A 19383-nucleotide genomic window follows, 5' to 3' on the forward strand; every position below is an offset into this window, starting at 1 on the left:
TTTTGCAAAATACAGTTATGCCTTTCGTAAAAGATTTTATTTTGTAAACTGTAAATTAAAATAATAAATTGTTATAGTATTATTTAATTTTAAATCTCCTCATACTTTTCCTCTTTTTTACTAATGAATTAACGTTAATAAAGGATATAATAGTCATTAGGCTTAGATTATAAAATAAATTAAACATTTTAGTACTACTAAATTACTAGTTGAGCTAATTTTGATTAAATCGAGATTACGAAAAAGACATTATGCTAAATACTGCATGCATCCTTGTTAATTAATCAAGAAGATTGAGGTTTAAGCCTCAAACAATCGTGCAAAATAAGTACTCTTTGTTAATTACTACTCCGTAGTAGTTCTATAATTATGAGCTTTGACTCCGACAAAATTATGATTTTGTTAAGGATTTAAGATGTGCAATAAAACAGTCAAAATAATATTAAAGTCTAAATATATGCATGTGGACAAGTTTATCTCATTTTATAATTCTAATTGATTAAATATTGGACCATTGAATATTTATTTCTCTCACTCTTGATTTCTGCCACCTAGTTCTCTTTGCGCAGCTTTTACAACGCTATAGGACAAATAAATGCCGTAATCTATCTTCTTTTGTAAAGAAGAAAGGAGTAATATACTAATATCAATAGCAGTTTTTCTTGTTTTTTTACTACTAGAATTCACCCTTTTTATCGCCTGATGATAATATTATAAAAATTTTGTAGTGATGGAGCGCGTAATTTTGTCATTTGTGGTTGAAAGATGATATGTTTCAATTAATTTTGGATTGACGTCACTTTATAAATCGAAAATTACATATTTTCTCGAAATATTACTACATTTGATTAATCAGTTTCATTTTCAAATTTGGACGTGTTACATATTCGATAAGTATTAAATCAAAACATCATTTTGATATTCATTGCTACTAGTACATAGCTATTTTTCGCTGAAGAAAAAATATACCGACTAAATATATCCATTGAAAAATATTGAAATAAATAATTAACTTATAATAGTAAAAAGTGATCGGTATTTGATGTAAAGTTTGTCAATTTTATTCTGGAATTAGATGCTGGTACCAAAAGGGGCCATGCGCGGTGCCACGATACAGCGACACCACATCACAAAGGTTGGCATTTAAATTTTTTAAATTGTTGGTACATTATCAAACCACTAATCATTGATTTTGTTACCTCTAACTTTTATTTATATTTTGAAAAATCAAATTCAATTATACAACTTCACACCGTCGTTTTCATAACTAAACAATTTTTGCGGGACTAATTGTAGTATTTAATAGGTTATTAGTTATAAGGTACAACCATGAAGTGCATGTCACATGCCACAAAATGTATATTATGGTACAATACCTTATTCTACTAGTACATGGCTTATAAGTTCTTATGCTTCAATATAAATGCATCTCATGTAAAAGAAATGAATACATGGTAGGAATCATTAAATTAAGATATAAAGTAAGATATGCTCTCTCTCTCTCAGTCGGCCAGCTCACATGGTCTAATCTAATGAGTCAAAACACAATACACAATCTCACATGTGAAATTAAATACGAAAGCGTTGAGCTTCAATTCCCCAAGAATCACTTTTTTTACCACTGTATCTCTCTATAAACGTATATACGTATTTTAGTATATATACATCGCCACCGTCCAACTTACTTCCTCTGTCTAGAAATCTCCATTCCCCTGCTCCACAAATTCTTTCGTTTCTCTCCCCCTTCTCCCTCTCTTAGTTTCACCAACCAGCTTGAGTAGAACTGAGGGTTAAGCCATCCTTTTCTCATAATTTCTCCACCTAATCATGGCTGTTTTAGCGCTGGCTTTGCTCTTCATCTTAGCCTTTGCCGGCTATTCAGGTGAACTTCTCTTTTTTCTTGCAATTTTCTTTTAGTACTGAGAAAACTAAGAAAAAGAAAAAAAAAAGGGAGTGTGTAAAGTTTTGATCTTTATCCTTTTCCCCCTTACCTAACTAAATTTCTTGCAATCATAGTTGAGTTGTAGTCAAGAATGTCTGAAAATTGTTTTTCTTTCTTAACCCCTGATTGCTTTGTACAGATGCAAGTTACTGTGTCTGCAACAGTGGTGTGAGTGACAGTGTTCTTCAGAAAAACATAGATTATGCTTGTGGAAATGGGGCTGATTGTTCAGCAATTCAACAAAATGGGGCTTGCTTTAACCCTAACACTGTTAGGGATCACTGCAGTTATGCTGTGAATAGCTATTATCAGAAGAAGGGCAATGCCCCAATGAGCTGTGATTTTCAAGGGACTGCCACTGTCACTCCCAATCCTCCCAGTAATTACCTTCCTTAACATTTGCTAACAACTTGCTTTTTTTGTTCATAGTCTATGATTCAATTTCCGGCCTCTGTTTCTGACCGTTGTCGGTTTTCGATGATTTGCAGGTGTATCTTCTTCATCATGTGTCTATCCTTCTAGTGCTAGGTAATTCCCCTTTTTCTAGCTTCAGTTTTACTTTTGAATCTTGAATTTGAAGCTCTTGTTCAATTTGCTCTCATACATGATGTGTTGCTTGTTGCTTAACTGGCTTTTCTAGCATTAGTGATTTTCTTGATTGATAAAGTTGAGTTGGCTTAGTTAGTTCTTTTGTGATAAAGTTGATGTTAGTGTTTACTAGTGTTGTAGTTGTGAAACAGATTAGTGAGATGCCGGCTAGTTTGTCGGGTTTAGGTTGATAATGTTGACATTCTTGCAGTGTAGAAATGGATTTTTTAGATCCAAATATGGTTCTAAACTCTTTGCCTTAGTTAGGCACAAAAGCACTCAACTCACATATGTGTACAAACCTTATTTTAGTAAAGTTAGGTTCTCATTTCACTTTTTTGCTATTGTTTATGTGTTTCGTGTTCAAACATCGTGCAGCAATGCCGGTGGCACTACTCCATCGACCACCCCTCCCGGGACTCCGACCTCTCTACCACCTCCGGCCTCTACAACTCCAGGGGGCACCACTCCAACTCCGGGAGGCAACACCACCCCAGGAGGCAGCACTTTCCCGGGCGGGACTACCACCCCAAGTGGTATCCCGGGGTCACCCACAACTCCTGGTTTTGGCCTTGCACCGACGGGGACAGGAACTGGATTTGACAGCGGTAGTGTCAAGCTTCTATCATCTCAAAGCAGCACCTTCATGCTTGCTGCAGTGATCTTCATATTCACCCTCTTTTTCCCAATGATGTGATGAAAACCACCCTCGAGTTGTGCAAGATTCGACAGACGAGAGCCGGAGGAACGAAACGGATGGACCGATGTCGAGGCCGCAAAGAAGTGATTCTCCACTTGAGAGACTTTTTCTTTTTGTGTTGTTTTCTTGAAAAAAGGAAGAGTAAGGGAATCTGATTCTGTGTGGGTGGAGATGTGTGGCTGTTTTCTTTGGGTAGAATGTGCTCTCCTCTGTTTATATTTTTCCTGTGTAAAATCTAGATTAGGGCCCCTAATATGTTGCTTTGTATGTTTGAAATTTTATTGAGATTTTTATACCCCCTATGTTCAATAATTATTATTACTAGACAGTCTTTAACCATTTTAATCAATCATGTTGTTGGTAATCATTGAAAGTGTGCCACGAAATTTTGATTCTTTTTCAGTCACAATAATTGGAGGTGCTTTCACATGGCCTTGTGCGTGATGGGCTGGGTCGAGTCCAGTGAGCCAATTTAAGAAATCACGCTGATTTTGAGGTATAACAATTAAGCCCATTCGAATTGAAATAATTACTCATGGCCCATTAATAATATCTCATGATTTCAACTTTCATCCTATTTCCCTAACAAAAGTCATAATTTTCAGCTATATTGTACTGCATGCAATGAGTTATTACAAATTAACATATACCTAATTACAACCTATTTATTTTATAGAAGTCAATATTTTTATCAGCTACATTCTATATATTTTGAGTAATTATAAAATACTAACATATACCTAATTACATCCTATTTATATAATAAAAGACAAAGTACAAGCTATTTTGAGTAATTACAAAATACAGTAACATACATTACCTAGTTGCATCCTATTTACCTAATAAAAATCATATTTTTCATCTATATTCTGCGTTTTGAGCGATTACAAAATAAAATACTATACAATATCAGGAAAATGATCAATACAAAAATTGATTGCAATACAAAATCCAAATCAAATCTTGACCATCAGATTTGACAATCTAATGGTTAATAATTAAACAAAAACATGGAGAGTCATTATAAAGCAGTTTTAGGTCATATAAAATTCGGGTTTGAGTTCATGTTAAGATCAGTTTATGCAATCCTTATTCCTTACTATAATGACCTAAAATTAAGCTAACAATAACCTACAAATAACCTCCGTATGTTTGATTCTGTATTTTTGTACTAAGGATGGGTTTTGCATGGATCAAAACCCATACTACAATACCAATTACATCTATATTCTATATGTTTTGAGTAATCACATAAGATATACCTAATTTCATCATATTTACCTAACAAAAGTAATTGTTTTTCAATTATATTACTATTAGTTACAAAATAGAGTAAAGGCCAAAATTGGTCCTGAACATATGGTCATTTTATGATTTTGGTCCTAAACTTTATCTTTTGAATTTTGTGGTCCTGCACATTTCAAATCGGATCACAATTGGTCCTCCGTCAATAATTCCATTAATTTTATAACAATCAACGGTTTAACACCAATTTAGAACAAATTATCCGATTTTTAAGTTATTAATTAATTCTCTAATTATTTTATCAAATACTCATTTAAAATCATATGGTCACATTCATGAAAATAACTAATATGCTCACAATTGCGTCGGCGTCTTTGAAGCTCAAACAACACCTGTGAAAACAACTCCATGTTGGCCTCATGGTCCGCCGTCGGCTCCACGTTCCCTAACTATATCCAAAGTCATGTAAACCTCCGCATATTTCTTCCCCAATTTCTCCGGCGTCACATCGACGCCGCGGCACGCGGTCACAATCACGGAAATAGATTGATTAACGATATGGATGCACTCAAACAGATTATTATGTGAATCATCAATCGTAGTAACACCGAGAACGTAAATTGAATTAACTAGACGGTATACAACACGATAGCGCGACTCGGCGCCGAAAATCACCTGACCAGAGGAGGCAGTCAGCATATCGTCGCCGATAAAATCGGCGGAGGAATCGGAGGCGGGATGCTGATGATTCTTCGCGAAGGAGCGGCGGGTGCCCCGGAAGGCGAGAGAGCCACGAGCGCGCGTGAAGGAGAGAACCATTCCCGGGTCTGGAGAAGAATGTCGGGCCACTTGCGGGTTGAAGAGCTAGGGCTAAACACGACATCCGGATCTAGATTGTGGATTGATCGATTCGGATTGGGAGAGGTTTAGAATTGGGGGTTTTGGTTTTTCCGGCGAGAGAGAATTTTGAATTCGAAATGTGAGCATATGAGTGGCGGAGGAGTCTCCGAAGCTGGAGATTAGTGATTTTCCGACGATGTTTGCGTCGGCGTCTTTGCAGATCGGCGTCTTTACACAATTCAGGACCATATGATTTTAAATGAATATTTGATAAAATAATTAGAGAATTAATTAGTAACTTAAAAAATCAGATAATTTGGTCAAAATTGGTGTAAAACCGTTGACTGTTATAAAATTAACGGAATTATTGACGGAGGACCAATTGTGCTCCGATTTGAAATGTGAAGGACCAAAAATTCTAAAAGATAAAGTTTAGGACCAAAATCGTAAAATGATCATATGTTCAGGACCAATTTTGGCCTATACTCTACAAAATAACATATATACATCCTACAGTATTTACCTAATAAAAGTCGTACTAAGTATTTTAAAAAGTAAAGGTCAATTTTGGTCCAAAACATATGACAAAAACATGAATTTGGTCAAAAAACATTCACTTTTTGAAAAACAGGTCCATAACAAATGAAAATATGACCAAAGTAGTCCTTTTTTTTACGGTTCTGTAAAAAAACTAACAGTCAACGCTAATTGCACAATTGCATTACCGTTAGTTTATTGACGAAACCATAAAAAAAAAGACTATTCTGACAAAAATTTCATTTGTTATGGATTTGTTTTTCAAAAAGTGAATGTTTTGAACCAAATTTATATTTTAGTCATATGTTTAGGATCAAAATTGACTTTTACTCTATTTTAAACTATATATTGAGTAATTACAAAAGAACACACACCTAATTACATCATATTTAACTAATGAAATCTTTATTTTTTCTAATGTAGTGAACAATATTCTAAAAACATAATTATATTATTGTTTTGAACCTATTAATATTCACTCATTTATTTGTAGACAAATAAATACTACTAATATAATCTCACTCCATTTGACACAGCAGCTAACTTCCTTCCTAAGAAGCCTTAAAGATATGGACGCACAGCAGAATCAGCGAACGGGAATTCCACGGCCGCCGCCGCCTGCCCCCGGCGGAGGCGGGGATTTTTCCGCCATTCTAACTGTTCTAGGAATGTTCCTCGCTATTGCCGCAATGGTAATGTCGCGTATCTGTTTCCAATTTTTTGATTTTGCCGTACGGGAATCTAGGTTGCTTCTATTTCAAGTTGTAGATATTTGCGAAGCCGACTTGTTTATTTTGATAATTGATCAGGCGTTCTACTCTTGTTGATTTAGGTGTAGTTGACTCGCTATTTTATGGATGTATAAGTTGCGATGATCTCTCTCTCTGCTGTTGTTATGCGATTCGCTTCTGTTTCTTTTTTTTTTTTTTTTTGTGGTAATTGATAGCGTTTAGTAATATATAGCTCCGCTGATGTTTTGAGCTATTTAATTGAAAATCACAGGGGTAAAGATGATCATAACTGATGATGTTAAAAGATACTACTAGTATATAGTAGTTCCTATTGAAAATTACAGTTGTAGAGATGATCACTGATCACATAGTATATGAACAAAAGATTGCTGCTGAATATGCACGCTAGTGTACAGAAGTTTAGGTTGGATGAAATTTATGTTTAGTTAGCATATAATTCGCCTTTGACCCCTTTGGAGGCTAGCCTCCTCTCTTTATGGATGGAGGGACATTGTGATTGAGAAAATCAGGTGCAGGTTATAATTCCATCATCTTCAACTCTAAAGCAGAGTTTTTCCGTGCTGCATCAAGTCCCTGAGGGCCATGTCGGTGTTTACTGGAGAGGAGGTGCCCTTCTGGATACAATTACCAGTCCAGGTACCGTACACTTCACTATACAGCTATGCACTCACGCATACTAACATTTGAAAATGCAACAGATTCAATTATTCCCGTGTATACATTGTGCTTTCCTTTTCACTAATTTGCTTATCTTGAACATAGGATTTCATTTCAAACTACCCCTGATCACACACTTTGAACCCATTCAAGTGACTTTACAGACAGATTTGGTAGAAATTTCTCTCTTCCTCCTCTCCTCCCCTCTCTCTACATATATATACATTTATACTTGTTTGCATGGATAAACAATTATTCTTGAGTGTGTACCTATGCATCTTTACTTCAGAGTAGTCTGACATAAACATACTTTGGAGTAAGAGTGTTATTATCTCTTTCATTTGCAGGTGAGGGACATCCCTTGTGGAACAAAAGGAGGTGTTATGATTAACTTTGAGAAGATCGAAGTAATATTTCTTGCTCTACCAAGTCCTGCAGTTGAATTTAGTGTTTGTATTGTTTGCTATACACATATTATCATAATACTTTCAGGTTGTAAATCGTCTAAGTAAAGATTATGTATATGATACATTACTCAACTATGGTGTCCAATATGACAATACATGGATATACGATAAGATCCATCATGAGATTAATCAGTTCTGCAGTGCTCATTCACTTCAGCAAGTTTACATCGACATGTTTGATCAGGTAATACCTCATTCCTACCTCCTTACCAAAAACCGAATCCCATTCAACTTAAAGAGTGACTTTGAGATTCAGTTAATGTTGCAAATTTACTACCACATACCTTCTGTAAACAGATCCAATTGAAACACAACCAATAATTACCTTTGGAATTTTCAGATTGATGAAAAAATGAAGGATTCTCTTCAGGCCGACTGTACGCGCTATGCGCCAGGTATTGAAATTCTTAGCGTCCGTGTCACAAAACCTAAGATTCCTGAGAGTATAAGACGGAATTTTGAACAGATGGAGGAGGAGAGAACTAAGGTATGTTTTTAGTTCTTACGTTTGGGCTCTAAGCCATTTGTGTGGATTTATGTTTTTATTTTCACTCCTGCTACTTGCGGCAATCTGATATTCCTGCTCAGTTATCTTTTTGTGCCTCTTAACATCGATAGAGTTGATAAATAGATGGTTATCCCATTAGCTCTAGTGATTCTTCTTTTGTTTGTAGTATTTGGGGTTTTGTGTACTAAATTCAAGAACTGTTAGCATCTGTATCTTTTACTGTACTCCTGAATTAAATCAAATGCTTAAACATTGACAGGTCTTGATTGCTATTGAGAAACAGAGAGTTTCTGAGAAGGAAGCAGAGACTCAGAAAAAAATTGCTATAAGTGAGGCTGAAAAGCATGCTCATGTAAGTAAGATCCAGATGGAACAGAAATTGATGGAAAAAGACAGTGCAAGGAAGCAAGAAGAAATATCTAATGCCATGTACGTAGCTCGCGAAAAGAGCTTGGCTGATGCTGACTATTACCGGTAAATTCCTCAACCCTCTATTAAATTACTGCAGGACAGAGAATGTTTTACATTAAGAAATTACTACTGTTTTAGATGCATGAATTCACAGTGTACAAGTAATGATATGAATGCGCATTGAGTATCAACCAAATCTTTGCTTTAAAATAGTGCCAGAAAAAAAATGGGTTACATATTGAGCACTAACTAAAATGCTAAGTACTCCTATTGTGTATTACTCCAGATTTTTACCATTATAACAGTAGTCACTCAGATTGATAATTATTATTTCTGAAAAGATACAATCTTGAAAATGAGCTTATGTTGCTTTTTTGGTCGTCTTTCTAGCACGATGAAAGAAGTAGAAGCAGACAAGTTGAGGCTTACTCCTCAGTACTTGGAACTCAAATTTATTGAAGCTATTGCCAACAACACCAAGATATATTTTGGCAACAAGGTGAGTGGCTATTCTCTTTGTTCCTCTCCTCCACATATTTTTGCTTCTCGTGGTTTATAAGTTTTCCGTACAGGTCCCGAACATGGTTCTCGACCAAAGGCTGCTTGGGAGCTTTTTACAAGATGTTGTGAAAAGAGAGAACTTGGAATTGTAAGTACACATTTGGGTTGGGTTTCGTTGGCTGTTTATCTTGTTGGACTCTTCCCGTTTCACTTTTTGGAGGAGCGAAAGCCTTTGGCTCGTAAAAAATGTGTATACGACGATGTTCAGTTGCTGCTTTTAGATTTCAATGATATGTTCTTTTGTTTTTTTTTTCTTTCTTCTTCTCGTATTGTAATCCTTGTTGCTGGAGTGCAAGTTTTGGGGATATATTTTAGAATTTTGTACGTTTGACGTCAATGCTAATAGATCGTATTTCACCATCAATCGTCGAATCGGTTTTCTGTAGCAAGAATTCATGTATTTTTTCTGTAACTTGCGTGATTTATTAATATTGAATGACTTGCTTATACATAAACTCTATGACGAGGTTAAAAATATTGACAGGTTTGTATTTTATTTGTTAATAAGGGGCGACAGGTTCATATTTAATTTCCTAAAGATTTTCCATTTTCCTTCGTCAAAAGAAAAAAAAATGATTTTCCATTTTTCAAAGCACATGATTTGATTGCTTCGGACCTCCAAATTTTCCATAAGTGGATTTATACACATTTCAAGCAACAAATTAAATTATTTATTAGAACACATTTCAGAGAGAGAATCTTTCAACACTGTCCAATAAAATTTGATGTCTGTGGATTTCTGATTTGAGATACAGCGATTTATTGTTTAAGTGGTGTTCTACTCATTTGTGAAGATGACAGAACACTCAAGAATTTTTGCTCTTCAATTAAAAAATGAATATACAGTAACATACTTAGTACATTCTCAATAAAGTGGGAATATCTTAGCAGCTTTAGGTAAGTAATTAAAATTGTAACACTTGATTTTTGTTGTTACAAGCTAAACAATTATCCCAACTCCATATCCAAAGAAAATCTGGCGTTGAATCCCAAATCATGACGCTCTTTGCCGTTTTTCCATGAATCATGATCCCATCTTCCCCAAATTTATTTCGACAATTTCAATTACAAAACTTTGACATAACTCTTCTATATGGAGTACTCCATTATTCAGTTTTGTTGGTGACACACAAACAACTCTTGGTAGACGAAAATTGGAAAAGTTACAAAAATAGTCAAATAAACTTCAGTTTTAAAACACACTCATTAGGTTACTTAATAGTATCATCATACAAGCGTGGTGTCGAGGCTGACCACGCAAATGTTTGGTATGCATGGTATGTATTCGGCCAACTCATACCTTTATACCAGCATACTGTCCAGGCCGGGCGAGTGCACGTTACGCATCTTATGAATTAAGTCATTTATACCATCATGCTAATTTTCTGAAAATCCAGCAACTCACAAACAATAATATGTGCGCATCCACGTTGCATGGCATGCCCTCTGGCTGAGAGAAACCCGCCGCTGCTGTGGATGCTTTTATGCCGCATAATCCCAAGACAGTTGGCATATCGCATATTCTAACAAATTATTGGAGATGCAACTTTTTTTTATTACAATCTGCATTCTATATAGTTGTCCACACTAGTCAAGATTAATTAGAGATTGCATCCTACATCACTACGTTAATTTTGTATATAGGATTATTTTGGCCTTCCAACTGTTGCATCTATTCAATCTGAGAGATTCATCGTCACACAGCTGCAAATGTATCTTGTAGAGAGCAAAGGAGGTGCAATAGCTTGCATGCTCTTAGCTCTTTCCTTCTTGGGCACGTGGCCTGCACTGTTAACACTCCTCGAGAGGCGAGGCCGTCTCCCTCAATTACACAATCACGAATCTGTTAGCTGCAATCATCATAGCCTTCACATTTGGTGAAATCGGCAATCAAAAGCTAAACTTCCTAGACCAGCTATCTCAGGTCCAAATTAGATAACCCCTCTTGATGTTAAGGACCTTTTCACATTCGTCTGTTTACTCGAATCTTGCTTTGCTATGAATATGAAATGCTAAGCCTATCTATGCTATACAAAATGCAGAACAATTGGCCTAGTGTGTTATTTGCAATGGGTGGTGGGATTTTTCTGAGTCTTGGCAATCTGGCGACGCAGTATGCTTGGGCATTTGTTGGTTTGTCAGTCACTGAGGTTATGACATCCAGCATAACTGTTGTAATAGGTATTATGAATTTTGTATTAAGTTTGTCTTTTTAGTGTTTTTGTGAACCTAAGCTTCATATGTATTTACATTTTGGTCTGTGTTGGCTTTATCCAGGAACAACATTGAATTATTTCTTGGATGGCAAAATCAACAAGGCTGAGATTCTTTTCCCTGGTGTTGGATGCTTCCTGACTGCTGTCTTTTTCGGCACTGCTGTTCATGCCTCCAATGCCGATGATAACAAAGCCAAGCTTGCTATCTATTCGGCTGATAGCAAAGGCGCAGCTGTGTATGTTATTTTTCGTCCAAATATTCATCACGAAAACAGTAGTTCAAGCAATCCACAAGTGTCTTATTGTTTGAGTGTGTGTGTGTGTGTTTGTTGATAGAACTCTCATTTTACAGTGACAAGAATGCTCATGCTTCCAAAGAAACTAATGGAAACAAAGGTAAGACCATATATCATAAGTTTTTTTTTTCTTTCATTCAGATATTCTGTATACAATCTACAGATTTGGAAAATGGAGGCGACAAAGCAAAGTATGGCACTGCAGATTTTCTCATAAAGCTCGAGAACAAAAGGGCAATCAAGGTTTGTTTTCTGCTTACATCAAAGGAGAAATATACATATACAAAAATACAATATTGAAAACAAAATTTGAATTTGGTGCTTGCTGCTGCAGGTTTTTGGGAAGGGGACTTACATAGGTTTGGGAATAACTTTCTTTGCCGGATATGCTTCTCTTTCTTCACTCCGGCATTCAATCTGACCACAAATGATCAGTGGCATACATTGAAAGACGGTGTCCCCAACCTGAGTGTATACATTGCAATTTTCTACTTTTCATCATCCTGCTTCGTGATAGCTGTCAACCTCAACATCACCTTCTTGTACCACCCCGTCTTGAACTTTGCCAAGTCGTCGTTCAAGGCCCATCTTTCTGACTGGAATGGTAGAGGTTGGGCCCTTTTGGCCGGACTTCTATGTGGATTTGGTAACGGCCTCCAGTTCATGGGCGGCCAAGCTGCTGGATATGCTGCAGCTGATGCTGTTCAGGTCAGTCCACTAACTATGCAGCGAAAAGTCAGAAAAATCTTGATCATATTTTGGTTGGTTTGTAGGCTTTGCCCCTTGCGAGTACATTCTGGGGTATATTTCTGTTTGGTGAGTACAGAAGATCTTCCAGAAGAACGTACATGCTTCTCATTGTGATGTTGCTGATGTTCGTGGTTGCTGTCGCTGTCCTCATGGCGTTGGCAGGTCACCGCAAGTAGTGACTAAAACCGGCATGTATACCAGATGTATAGCAAGTTGCAGTAGAGAGAAATGCAGTGGTGATGATCATGATTGGGAAAATTTACATTAACTTATTTAGCTGCTCCTTTCCTTTGTAGTCTGCAAATGAATGTTAAATAGATTGAAAAGAAGAAATGCAAATTTACTGCCAAAGCTCAACAACTGAATTTGGTTGAAACACACATTAGAAAATTATAAAGAGATTGCATTTTTGTTCTAGTGTCATATACAACTTTCTTAAAATTTGTTATTTTTCTGAGTTTTTTCTTTTGGTTTTCAGTCAAAGCAACAAGTTTTGGTTTTCACGAGTTATCTTCTCTTTGCTTACAGAGATATTGCTTTAGCACAATCAACATTCTCATCAAATTTGACTATTAATCAATAAAAAGTCAGATCTTATTGATTCTGTGGTAGTATAACATTAGTGTCACAGTAGGCAAATAGCCATAATTTAGGAAGGATCAACAAAAAAACTAGTGCACGTTCAAGATTGGTATGCATTATAGTGCAGTACCAACAAATGAATCTCAAAATCTTGTGAAAAAACAGAGCAATCGGAATCAGGCGTATGCAATAAATTAAGAAGTTACATTGGAAAAAGGCGTTCTATTCGATTTGCTAGAAATTTCAGACCAGGCTCTTTGATTTTGAAGCTCCCTACTCGACTTTATCAGACGAATCTATAGACCAATTTGCCTTCCATGCAATGGAGGGCGATAGAAGACGTTCTGTTCTCCATCCTGATGATCGGAGCTGCCAAGCAACGATAAACCAAAAATTACAACTTAGGTATATATGAGAATGGCAATCCTTTTCTCATTTTAAGTCATGAACTAAATGTGAACACCATGATTGGAATATGACTAATGCTTCTACTTTTTCATTTCCTTATCCCTAAGAACAAGAGGAAAAATCAAAATTAACATTAGTATTTCCAGGAAGTACCATAAGAAGAAAGTCTTGATAGTTTTTATCCATCCATGACTGGCTCTGGATATGCATAGATTGATTTTTGTCATCCAGTTTTGCCAAGACGAGAGCATGCATGAAAGCTTGTAGGACATCTGCTGCTGTCGAATCTCTATGCATGATCACATCAACAAAACTCTTTCTTGGAAGTAGTATGTACATTCCTAGCAAAACCGAAAGGAGTTAATAAGACTTAAGTGTTGATTTGAACTACCAACTGTAAGAAAGGGAATAAATGAGATGAACCTTTGTTGTAATAAGAGCTGGCAAGACGCGAGAGATCTACCCTGTTCTCCATAAAATGAGAATTTACATATCAATGTAATTATGTTTCCGACGTTATTAGGTATTGTTACATGCTAAATGTGTTAGAAGAAAATGCTCGGGATGAGTAAATCGCTAAACGAAGGAATCTGGGAAATGCATGTCAAAAGAATAACAGTACAGTTGAGAACTTACACTTCATCATTATTAAGTGAAGAGATCCGGACACTTAAGCGTACCCGTTTCCCCAAATTTTCTACCCTGCTCGTCATCCATGAACTCATCCACCGAGGTAAAATATGTTCCATTACAGAGACCTCTTTTGGTGAAAGAACTAGAAAACAAAAAAAAAAAAACAAAAAAGAAAACAAAAAAACAAAAAAAAAAAAACAAAAAAAATCAGCGTTTTGGAATCTCAAGTCCTACAGTTTCATAATATCAGAGACTCGATGTCTCACCTTGACCAGTCTTTATGTAATGTGGCAAGAGAATCGAGCTCCTTTCAGAGTTTAATGTGCTCAGTGTAAGGCAACGAACAGCCCTGTAGTTTGCTGCAAATAAAGTAGATGACTGAGTTAAGGTGGATGCAGTTGCAGGTTATGTTAGTTCAGACAGAAGAATCACCGGGCAATATAAGCAATAAGACTATCAGAGGAGACTAACCATACATATGAAAGACGGTGAGAGACAGAAAACAAAACCATATGGCCATTGAATGCCCCATAGTGATGTGGGCAAGAAGCATTCCTAGAGCCATCCCAATCATCGTTGCTAGAGTCTCTTGGCTACCTTCCTATCTCATTCCGGTAACAAGTTTCAATGAATAAAAACGATGAAAACATTTACAGTTACTGCAATATACTGACCGATCCTTTAAATGAAGCGTATTACCTTAGCAGATATATCAGCTGCATTGTTCTGAAGAGCAAAATGTTGTGTTAAGGCGGCTCTAGTTGCACCACTGGCAACCCCAGCTGTTAAGTAGCACATATGGAAAGAATTGGAGCAGAAATAATTAATATGACTTAATATGCATGAGGGCTTGAATTAACGATTCAACTAACTTTCAGAACTTACTGAATGATCGTGATATGCTTCCCAAGCATACAATGACCACAAAAGCCGAAGGGAATAAAGGGGAAAGAAGGTCCATCAGCATCCCTGCAACAAATTCAGTCTAGTCTCAAACTTGAAGCATTAGAAATGAGCTAATTAATATTGTAAAAGAATCGATAAATATGACAACTACCATATCAGAAAATAAATATACAAGAATGCTACATAGTAAAAAATATAATGCAGCCCAATCAAATTGTAGTAGCAACAACAGAAATGATTTTGGCAAATAGAGGTGAAGACAATATTACCAAGGTCATTCATGAGATCTGCAACAAGACGCCACATTTTGGCATTGCTATCCAGGTCAGCCCCCTGATGAAAAGAGAATGTGGTGTTGGGATCTTAATCTCTTTACCAGACAACATTTCATGCATATATAAGGTTAAGCATTATAGACTTTTTCCTTTTCTGCCATTCACATGCATAGTGATAAATCCAAAAAAAAACAGTGAAATATTACCCGGTAAAATGTAAACAAGACACCTCCAAGCATTCCAGTTAAATCTCTCAGAAACCACTGACATAGGTTTTTAGAGTGGGATTAATAAACAGATGGAGAAAAAGCCACTCGAACTTTCAAATGATTATCATCTTGCACCATGTAAAAATAAGTAAATACGTAAACCGTAACAGAATGTATACCTGAAATGTAGCCCCGATAACTGTGGCTGATTTCTCACCAACACCAATGGCACTAAGAAGAGCCTAAAGCAACTAATACATGCACTTTAGTCCTACATACATATGACATATCAAAAGGCTAAAGATTGCAACAATCTTATTACCTGTGTGGAAAGCATTGTTCTCACATAAGTCGATAGGCCCTGCAAGTAACCTTGCCAATCAATATCGAGGGCAAAAACGCTCTGGATTTAATGAAAAAACTAGAAAAACAAAGGGCTGGCAACCTGCAATGAATCCCATATCTGAAAAGGGACATAATCAGGAGTCACACTGCCTGGAAATCCCTGCAATTTTGTGCCAATTTCAGATCAAATGGAATTTCTCCTTACACCAATTAAGCTCACTCATCACAATTATTGAAGTTCTTTTCCTCACAGGTTATGGCATTAACATTTCTTACTGTGCTTGAAATAACACAGTCATTGGAAAACTGAAAACAAACATCCATCAAGCAATTCTTACGAAGAAAGATTAATAGCGAGGAACATATCGACATTTCACCTCAGGAACAAAGGCGTCGAGGATTCTCCGAGAAAGATGATTGAAACGGAGAGACGATTTCCGTACGGTGGCTCCGGCGACAGTGAAAGTTGCAGTCTTTGTGAGTTTTGAAGAAGCGCTGCCGTTCCATTCTTCGATCACTGAGGCCTCCGGTTCCATTACTGCTTCTCTAGACGTGCTACTATCAAAGTCAAGACTTCATTTTTTTCTCGGAAACAAGATTACAAGGAGAAAATATTCTATAGCAAATTAATAAAGGTAATAAAACATAATGAAATTAAGGAGAGAAAAAATCACAAAATTTACAAATGAAAAGTAAAGAGGGTGAAAAACACAAGATCGTATATTAATGAGGGTTAAAAACGAAAAAAGAAAAAATAGTTGGGCCAAAAACAAGGGCGGAAAACGAATAATGACATATTAGTAGGGCCAAATTTATGTTATTAAGTTTAGTGTAATTCTAAATTAGGCATAAAATTGTGCAATAACTGCAATTAGTATAAACTATTATAGTGATTCTTCTTCCGCCGGCGGCAACTGAGGAGGAGAGAGCGGAAGAAATGCGGAGAGCAGCGAATTTTCTCCTTTCAAGACGACACTTTTCATCATCAGAAGCAGAAATCCCAAGCCTATATTCATTCCTCCAACCCTCAATCTTCGCGCTCAGGAAAAACCCTCAATCACAAGAAACAAACAAACCCAATCAGAATCCAGTTTCGAACTCCATTTCGCAGCACCAAAAATCCAATCTTGAAGCGGCTCTCCATCAATCCCTTCTCGAATGCGACACCGACGAGGCGTGGAAATCGTTCAAGTCGCTCACCAGTGGCGCCGCCTTTCCGAGTAAGCCCCTCACGAATTCGTTAATCACGCACCTGTCCTCGCTCTCCGACACCCACAATCTGAAAAGAGCGTACGCGTCGGTGGTTTTCGTGTTGGAGAAGGATCCGTCGCTGCTGGAGTATGAGAGCGTGAGGGCCCTTTTGGTTTCCATGAGAGAAGCCAACACCGGCGCCGCCGCGTTCGCAGTGGCGAAGAGCATGCTCAAGAACAGGTTTTTCATGCCGTTTGAGATGTGGGGCTGCGTGCTCGTCGACATATGTAGGAAAAATGGGAGCTTTTCTGCTTTTTTGGGTGTGTTTCATGAGTGTTGTAGGATGGCTCTTGAGGAGAAGGTGCATTTCATGAGGCCTGATTTGACTGCGTGCAATGCTGCATTGGAGTGTTATTGTAGGGAGTTTGAATCTGTTGTTGATGCAGAGAAAGTGGTGGAAACAATGTCGTTGCTAGGGATTAGGCCGGATAAGGTGACATTCGGACTGCTTGCGTATCTATATGCTGTGAAGGGGCTGAATGAAAAGGTGGTTGAGTTAGAGGGTGTGGTTGAAAGGCTTGGTGGTTTTGATGCAAGTGTTCATGTGCATAATCTGATTTGTGGGTATTTGAAGTCTGGTGATTTTGAAGCAGTTTCAGCTGCAATAATACGCGGTGTGAGAGAAGGGGGGGACGAGACCGGGTTGAGTCAGGGGACTTGTGATGAAGTGGTGAGAGGGTTTCTGCAAAATGGGGATCATAAGAGTTTAGCTAGCTTGATCATTGAGTGTCAAAAGCTCGAATCTTCATCTCTTGTGGTGGAGAGATCTTTTGGTTATGGTGTCATCACTGCTTGCATCAGTCTCGGTTGTCTAGAAAAGGCTCATGGAGTTCTTGATGAGATGAATGCTCGTGGTGCTTGTGTTGGATTGGGCGTTTACGTGCCAATCTTGAAGGCGTATTGCAAGGAGCAAAGAACTGCTGAGGCTGCTCAGTTGGTTACAGAGATTAGCAGCTTAGGGTTACACTTGGATGTCAGTAGTTACGATGCTTTGATAGAAACATCCATGTCATGCCAAGATTTCCAGTCAGCCTTCTCTCTGTTTCGTGAGATGAGAGAGTCGAGAATGCTTGATCTGAAAGGCAGTTACTTGACGATCATGACCGGCCTAACTGAGCATCACCGACCTGAGCTGATGGCATCCTTCTTGGATGAGGTTGTCGAGGACCCTAGAGTTGAAGTAGGCACTCATGATTGGAACTCGATCATCCATGCCTTCTGCAAGGCCGGGAGGATGGAGGACGCGAGCAGGACTTTCAGGAGGATGAATTTCCTTCACTTTGAACCGAACCAGCAGACCTATCTGTCCCTCATTAACGGATATGTGACCATAGAGAGATACTTCAGTGTTCTGATGCTTTGGAATGAGGTGAAGAGGAAGATATCTGGTGAGGGGGAGAGAAGATTCGAATTGGATCATAGCTTGGTTGATGCTTTTCTGTACGCGTTGGTGAAGGGCGGGTTCTTTGATGCTGTGATGCAAGTTGTGGAGAAATCGCGGGAGATGAAGATATTTGTCGATAAATGGAGGTACAAGCAAGCTTTCATGGAGAAGCATAAGAAGCTGAAGGTGGTGAAATTGAGGAAGAGAAACTTGAGGAAAATGGAGTCCTTGATTGCCTTCAAGAATTGGGCTGGTTTGAGCACTTGAAAAAGGTTTTGCATCTGTGTTTGGCTGCTCGCTCGTCTTCTCAACCAGACACGCTGCAGCCCATTGGATCGGCATCTAGAGCCAGCAACGAGGCATCTAGGGAGCTGCTGCTGCTTGAGCATCGGAGGTGGTTAGCAGAGCTGGATTTGGGTCTCAAGAAACGAGCATCTGGAAGCGCGTTGCTGGCTAACTACGGCCTCTTCAATGGTGACGAGATCTGAGAAGAAAGCAGGATGCAGGTGGAAGAGTTCATAGTTTGGATATGCTCTAATAATGCAACTGATCTTTGCTTTCACCAAAGTTAGTTAATTAGTTAGTTATCTTTCTGAATTAACCATTGTCACGGATATATTTCGGAATTCACAAGGGCAATTGCCCCACCTAGAAAAAATTTATGTATACTACATTTAATAGTTAATTTTTTTTTTTTTAAATATCCTTATTTTTGGCCCTTCTTAATGTATTAAAATATCTTTATGTATATTTTTGCCCCACCTATGTTGAATTCCTGGCTCTGGCTCCGTTTATGTAAAAAAAGTTTTTGAAAAAAAGAATCAATATATGGTTGAGTCTGAGTGCGGGTAAATTTATTGGAAAAGTTATGAATTTGATTTTTACTAGATCGTTTATCAACACTAATTTATATTAACGTA

General features: G+C 37.5%; 4 protein-coding genes and 1 pseudogene across 5 annotated transcripts; 4 read left to right on the forward strand and 1 right to left on the reverse strand.

Moving 5' to 3' along the window:
* Positions 1-1669: 1669 nt before the first annotated feature.
* On the forward strand, positions 1670-3525 carry LOC125208255 (PLASMODESMATA CALLOSE-BINDING PROTEIN 3-like). The gene is made up of 4 exons (XM_048107837.1): positions 1670-1882; positions 2082-2321; positions 2431-2470; positions 2909-3525. The coding sequence occupies exons 1-4, from the start codon at positions 1828-1830 to the stop codon at positions 3225-3227; spliced, it is 654 nt and encodes a 217-aa protein (XP_047963794.1). The 5' UTR covers positions 1670-1827; the 3' UTR covers positions 3228-3525.
* A 2852-nt stretch (positions 3526-6377) lies between these two features.
* Positions 6378-9572, forward strand: LOC125203379 (erlin-2-B). 2 transcript variants are annotated; one of them, XM_048101712.1, is made up of 9 exons: positions 6378-6544; positions 7153-7240; positions 7367-7434; positions 7609-7668; positions 7754-7912; positions 8069-8215; positions 8496-8710; positions 9038-9146; positions 9220-9572. In XM_048101712.1, the coding sequence occupies exons 1-9, from the start codon at positions 6422-6424 to the stop codon at positions 9298-9300; spliced, it is 1050 nt and encodes a 349-aa protein (XP_047957669.1). In that variant the 5' UTR covers positions 6378-6421; the 3' UTR covers positions 9301-9572. The 2 variants fall into 2 exon arrangements, with proteins under 2 accessions (XP_047957669.1, XP_047957668.1); XM_048101711.1 differs by having other exon boundaries at positions 6379-6544; positions 7120-7240.
* A 1346-nt stretch (positions 9573-10918) lies between these two features.
* On the forward strand, positions 10919-12733 carry LOC125205168 (annotated as a pseudogene).
* Positions 12734-13042: 309 nt separating this feature from the next.
* Positions 13043-16530, reverse strand: LOC125205166 (protein root UVB sensitive 3). The gene is made up of 14 exons (XM_048103987.1): positions 16206-16530; positions 15929-15988; positions 15806-15844; positions 15663-15725; positions 15481-15537; positions 15269-15332; positions 14979-15062; positions 14793-14875; positions 14565-14694; positions 14360-14452; positions 14097-14235; positions 13884-13924; positions 13614-13801; positions 13043-13421 (listed from the first exon to the last, which is right to left on the reverse strand). Exons 1-14 carry the CDS (start codon positions 16362-16364, stop codon positions 13326-13328), a joined length of 1296 nt encoding a protein of 431 aa, XP_047959944.1. The 5' UTR covers positions 16365-16530; the 3' UTR covers positions 13043-13325.
* Positions 16531-16686: 156 nt separating this feature from the next.
* On the forward strand, positions 16687-19102 carry LOC125205162 (pentatricopeptide repeat-containing protein At1g69290-like). The gene has a single exon (XM_048103984.1). It carries the CDS (start codon positions 16766-16768, stop codon positions 18728-18730), a length of 1965 nt encoding a protein of 654 aa, XP_047959941.1. The 5' UTR covers positions 16687-16765; the 3' UTR covers positions 18731-19102.
* The last annotated feature ends 281 nt before the right edge of the window (positions 19103-19383 follow it).

This window comes from Salvia hispanica, chromosome 2, assembly GCF_023119035.1.
Source record: "Salvia hispanica cultivar TCC Black 2014 chromosome 2, UniMelb_Shisp_WGS_1.0, whole genome shotgun sequence".
NCBI classification, from domain to species: Eukaryota; Viridiplantae; Streptophyta; class Magnoliopsida; order Lamiales; family Lamiaceae; genus Salvia; species Salvia hispanica.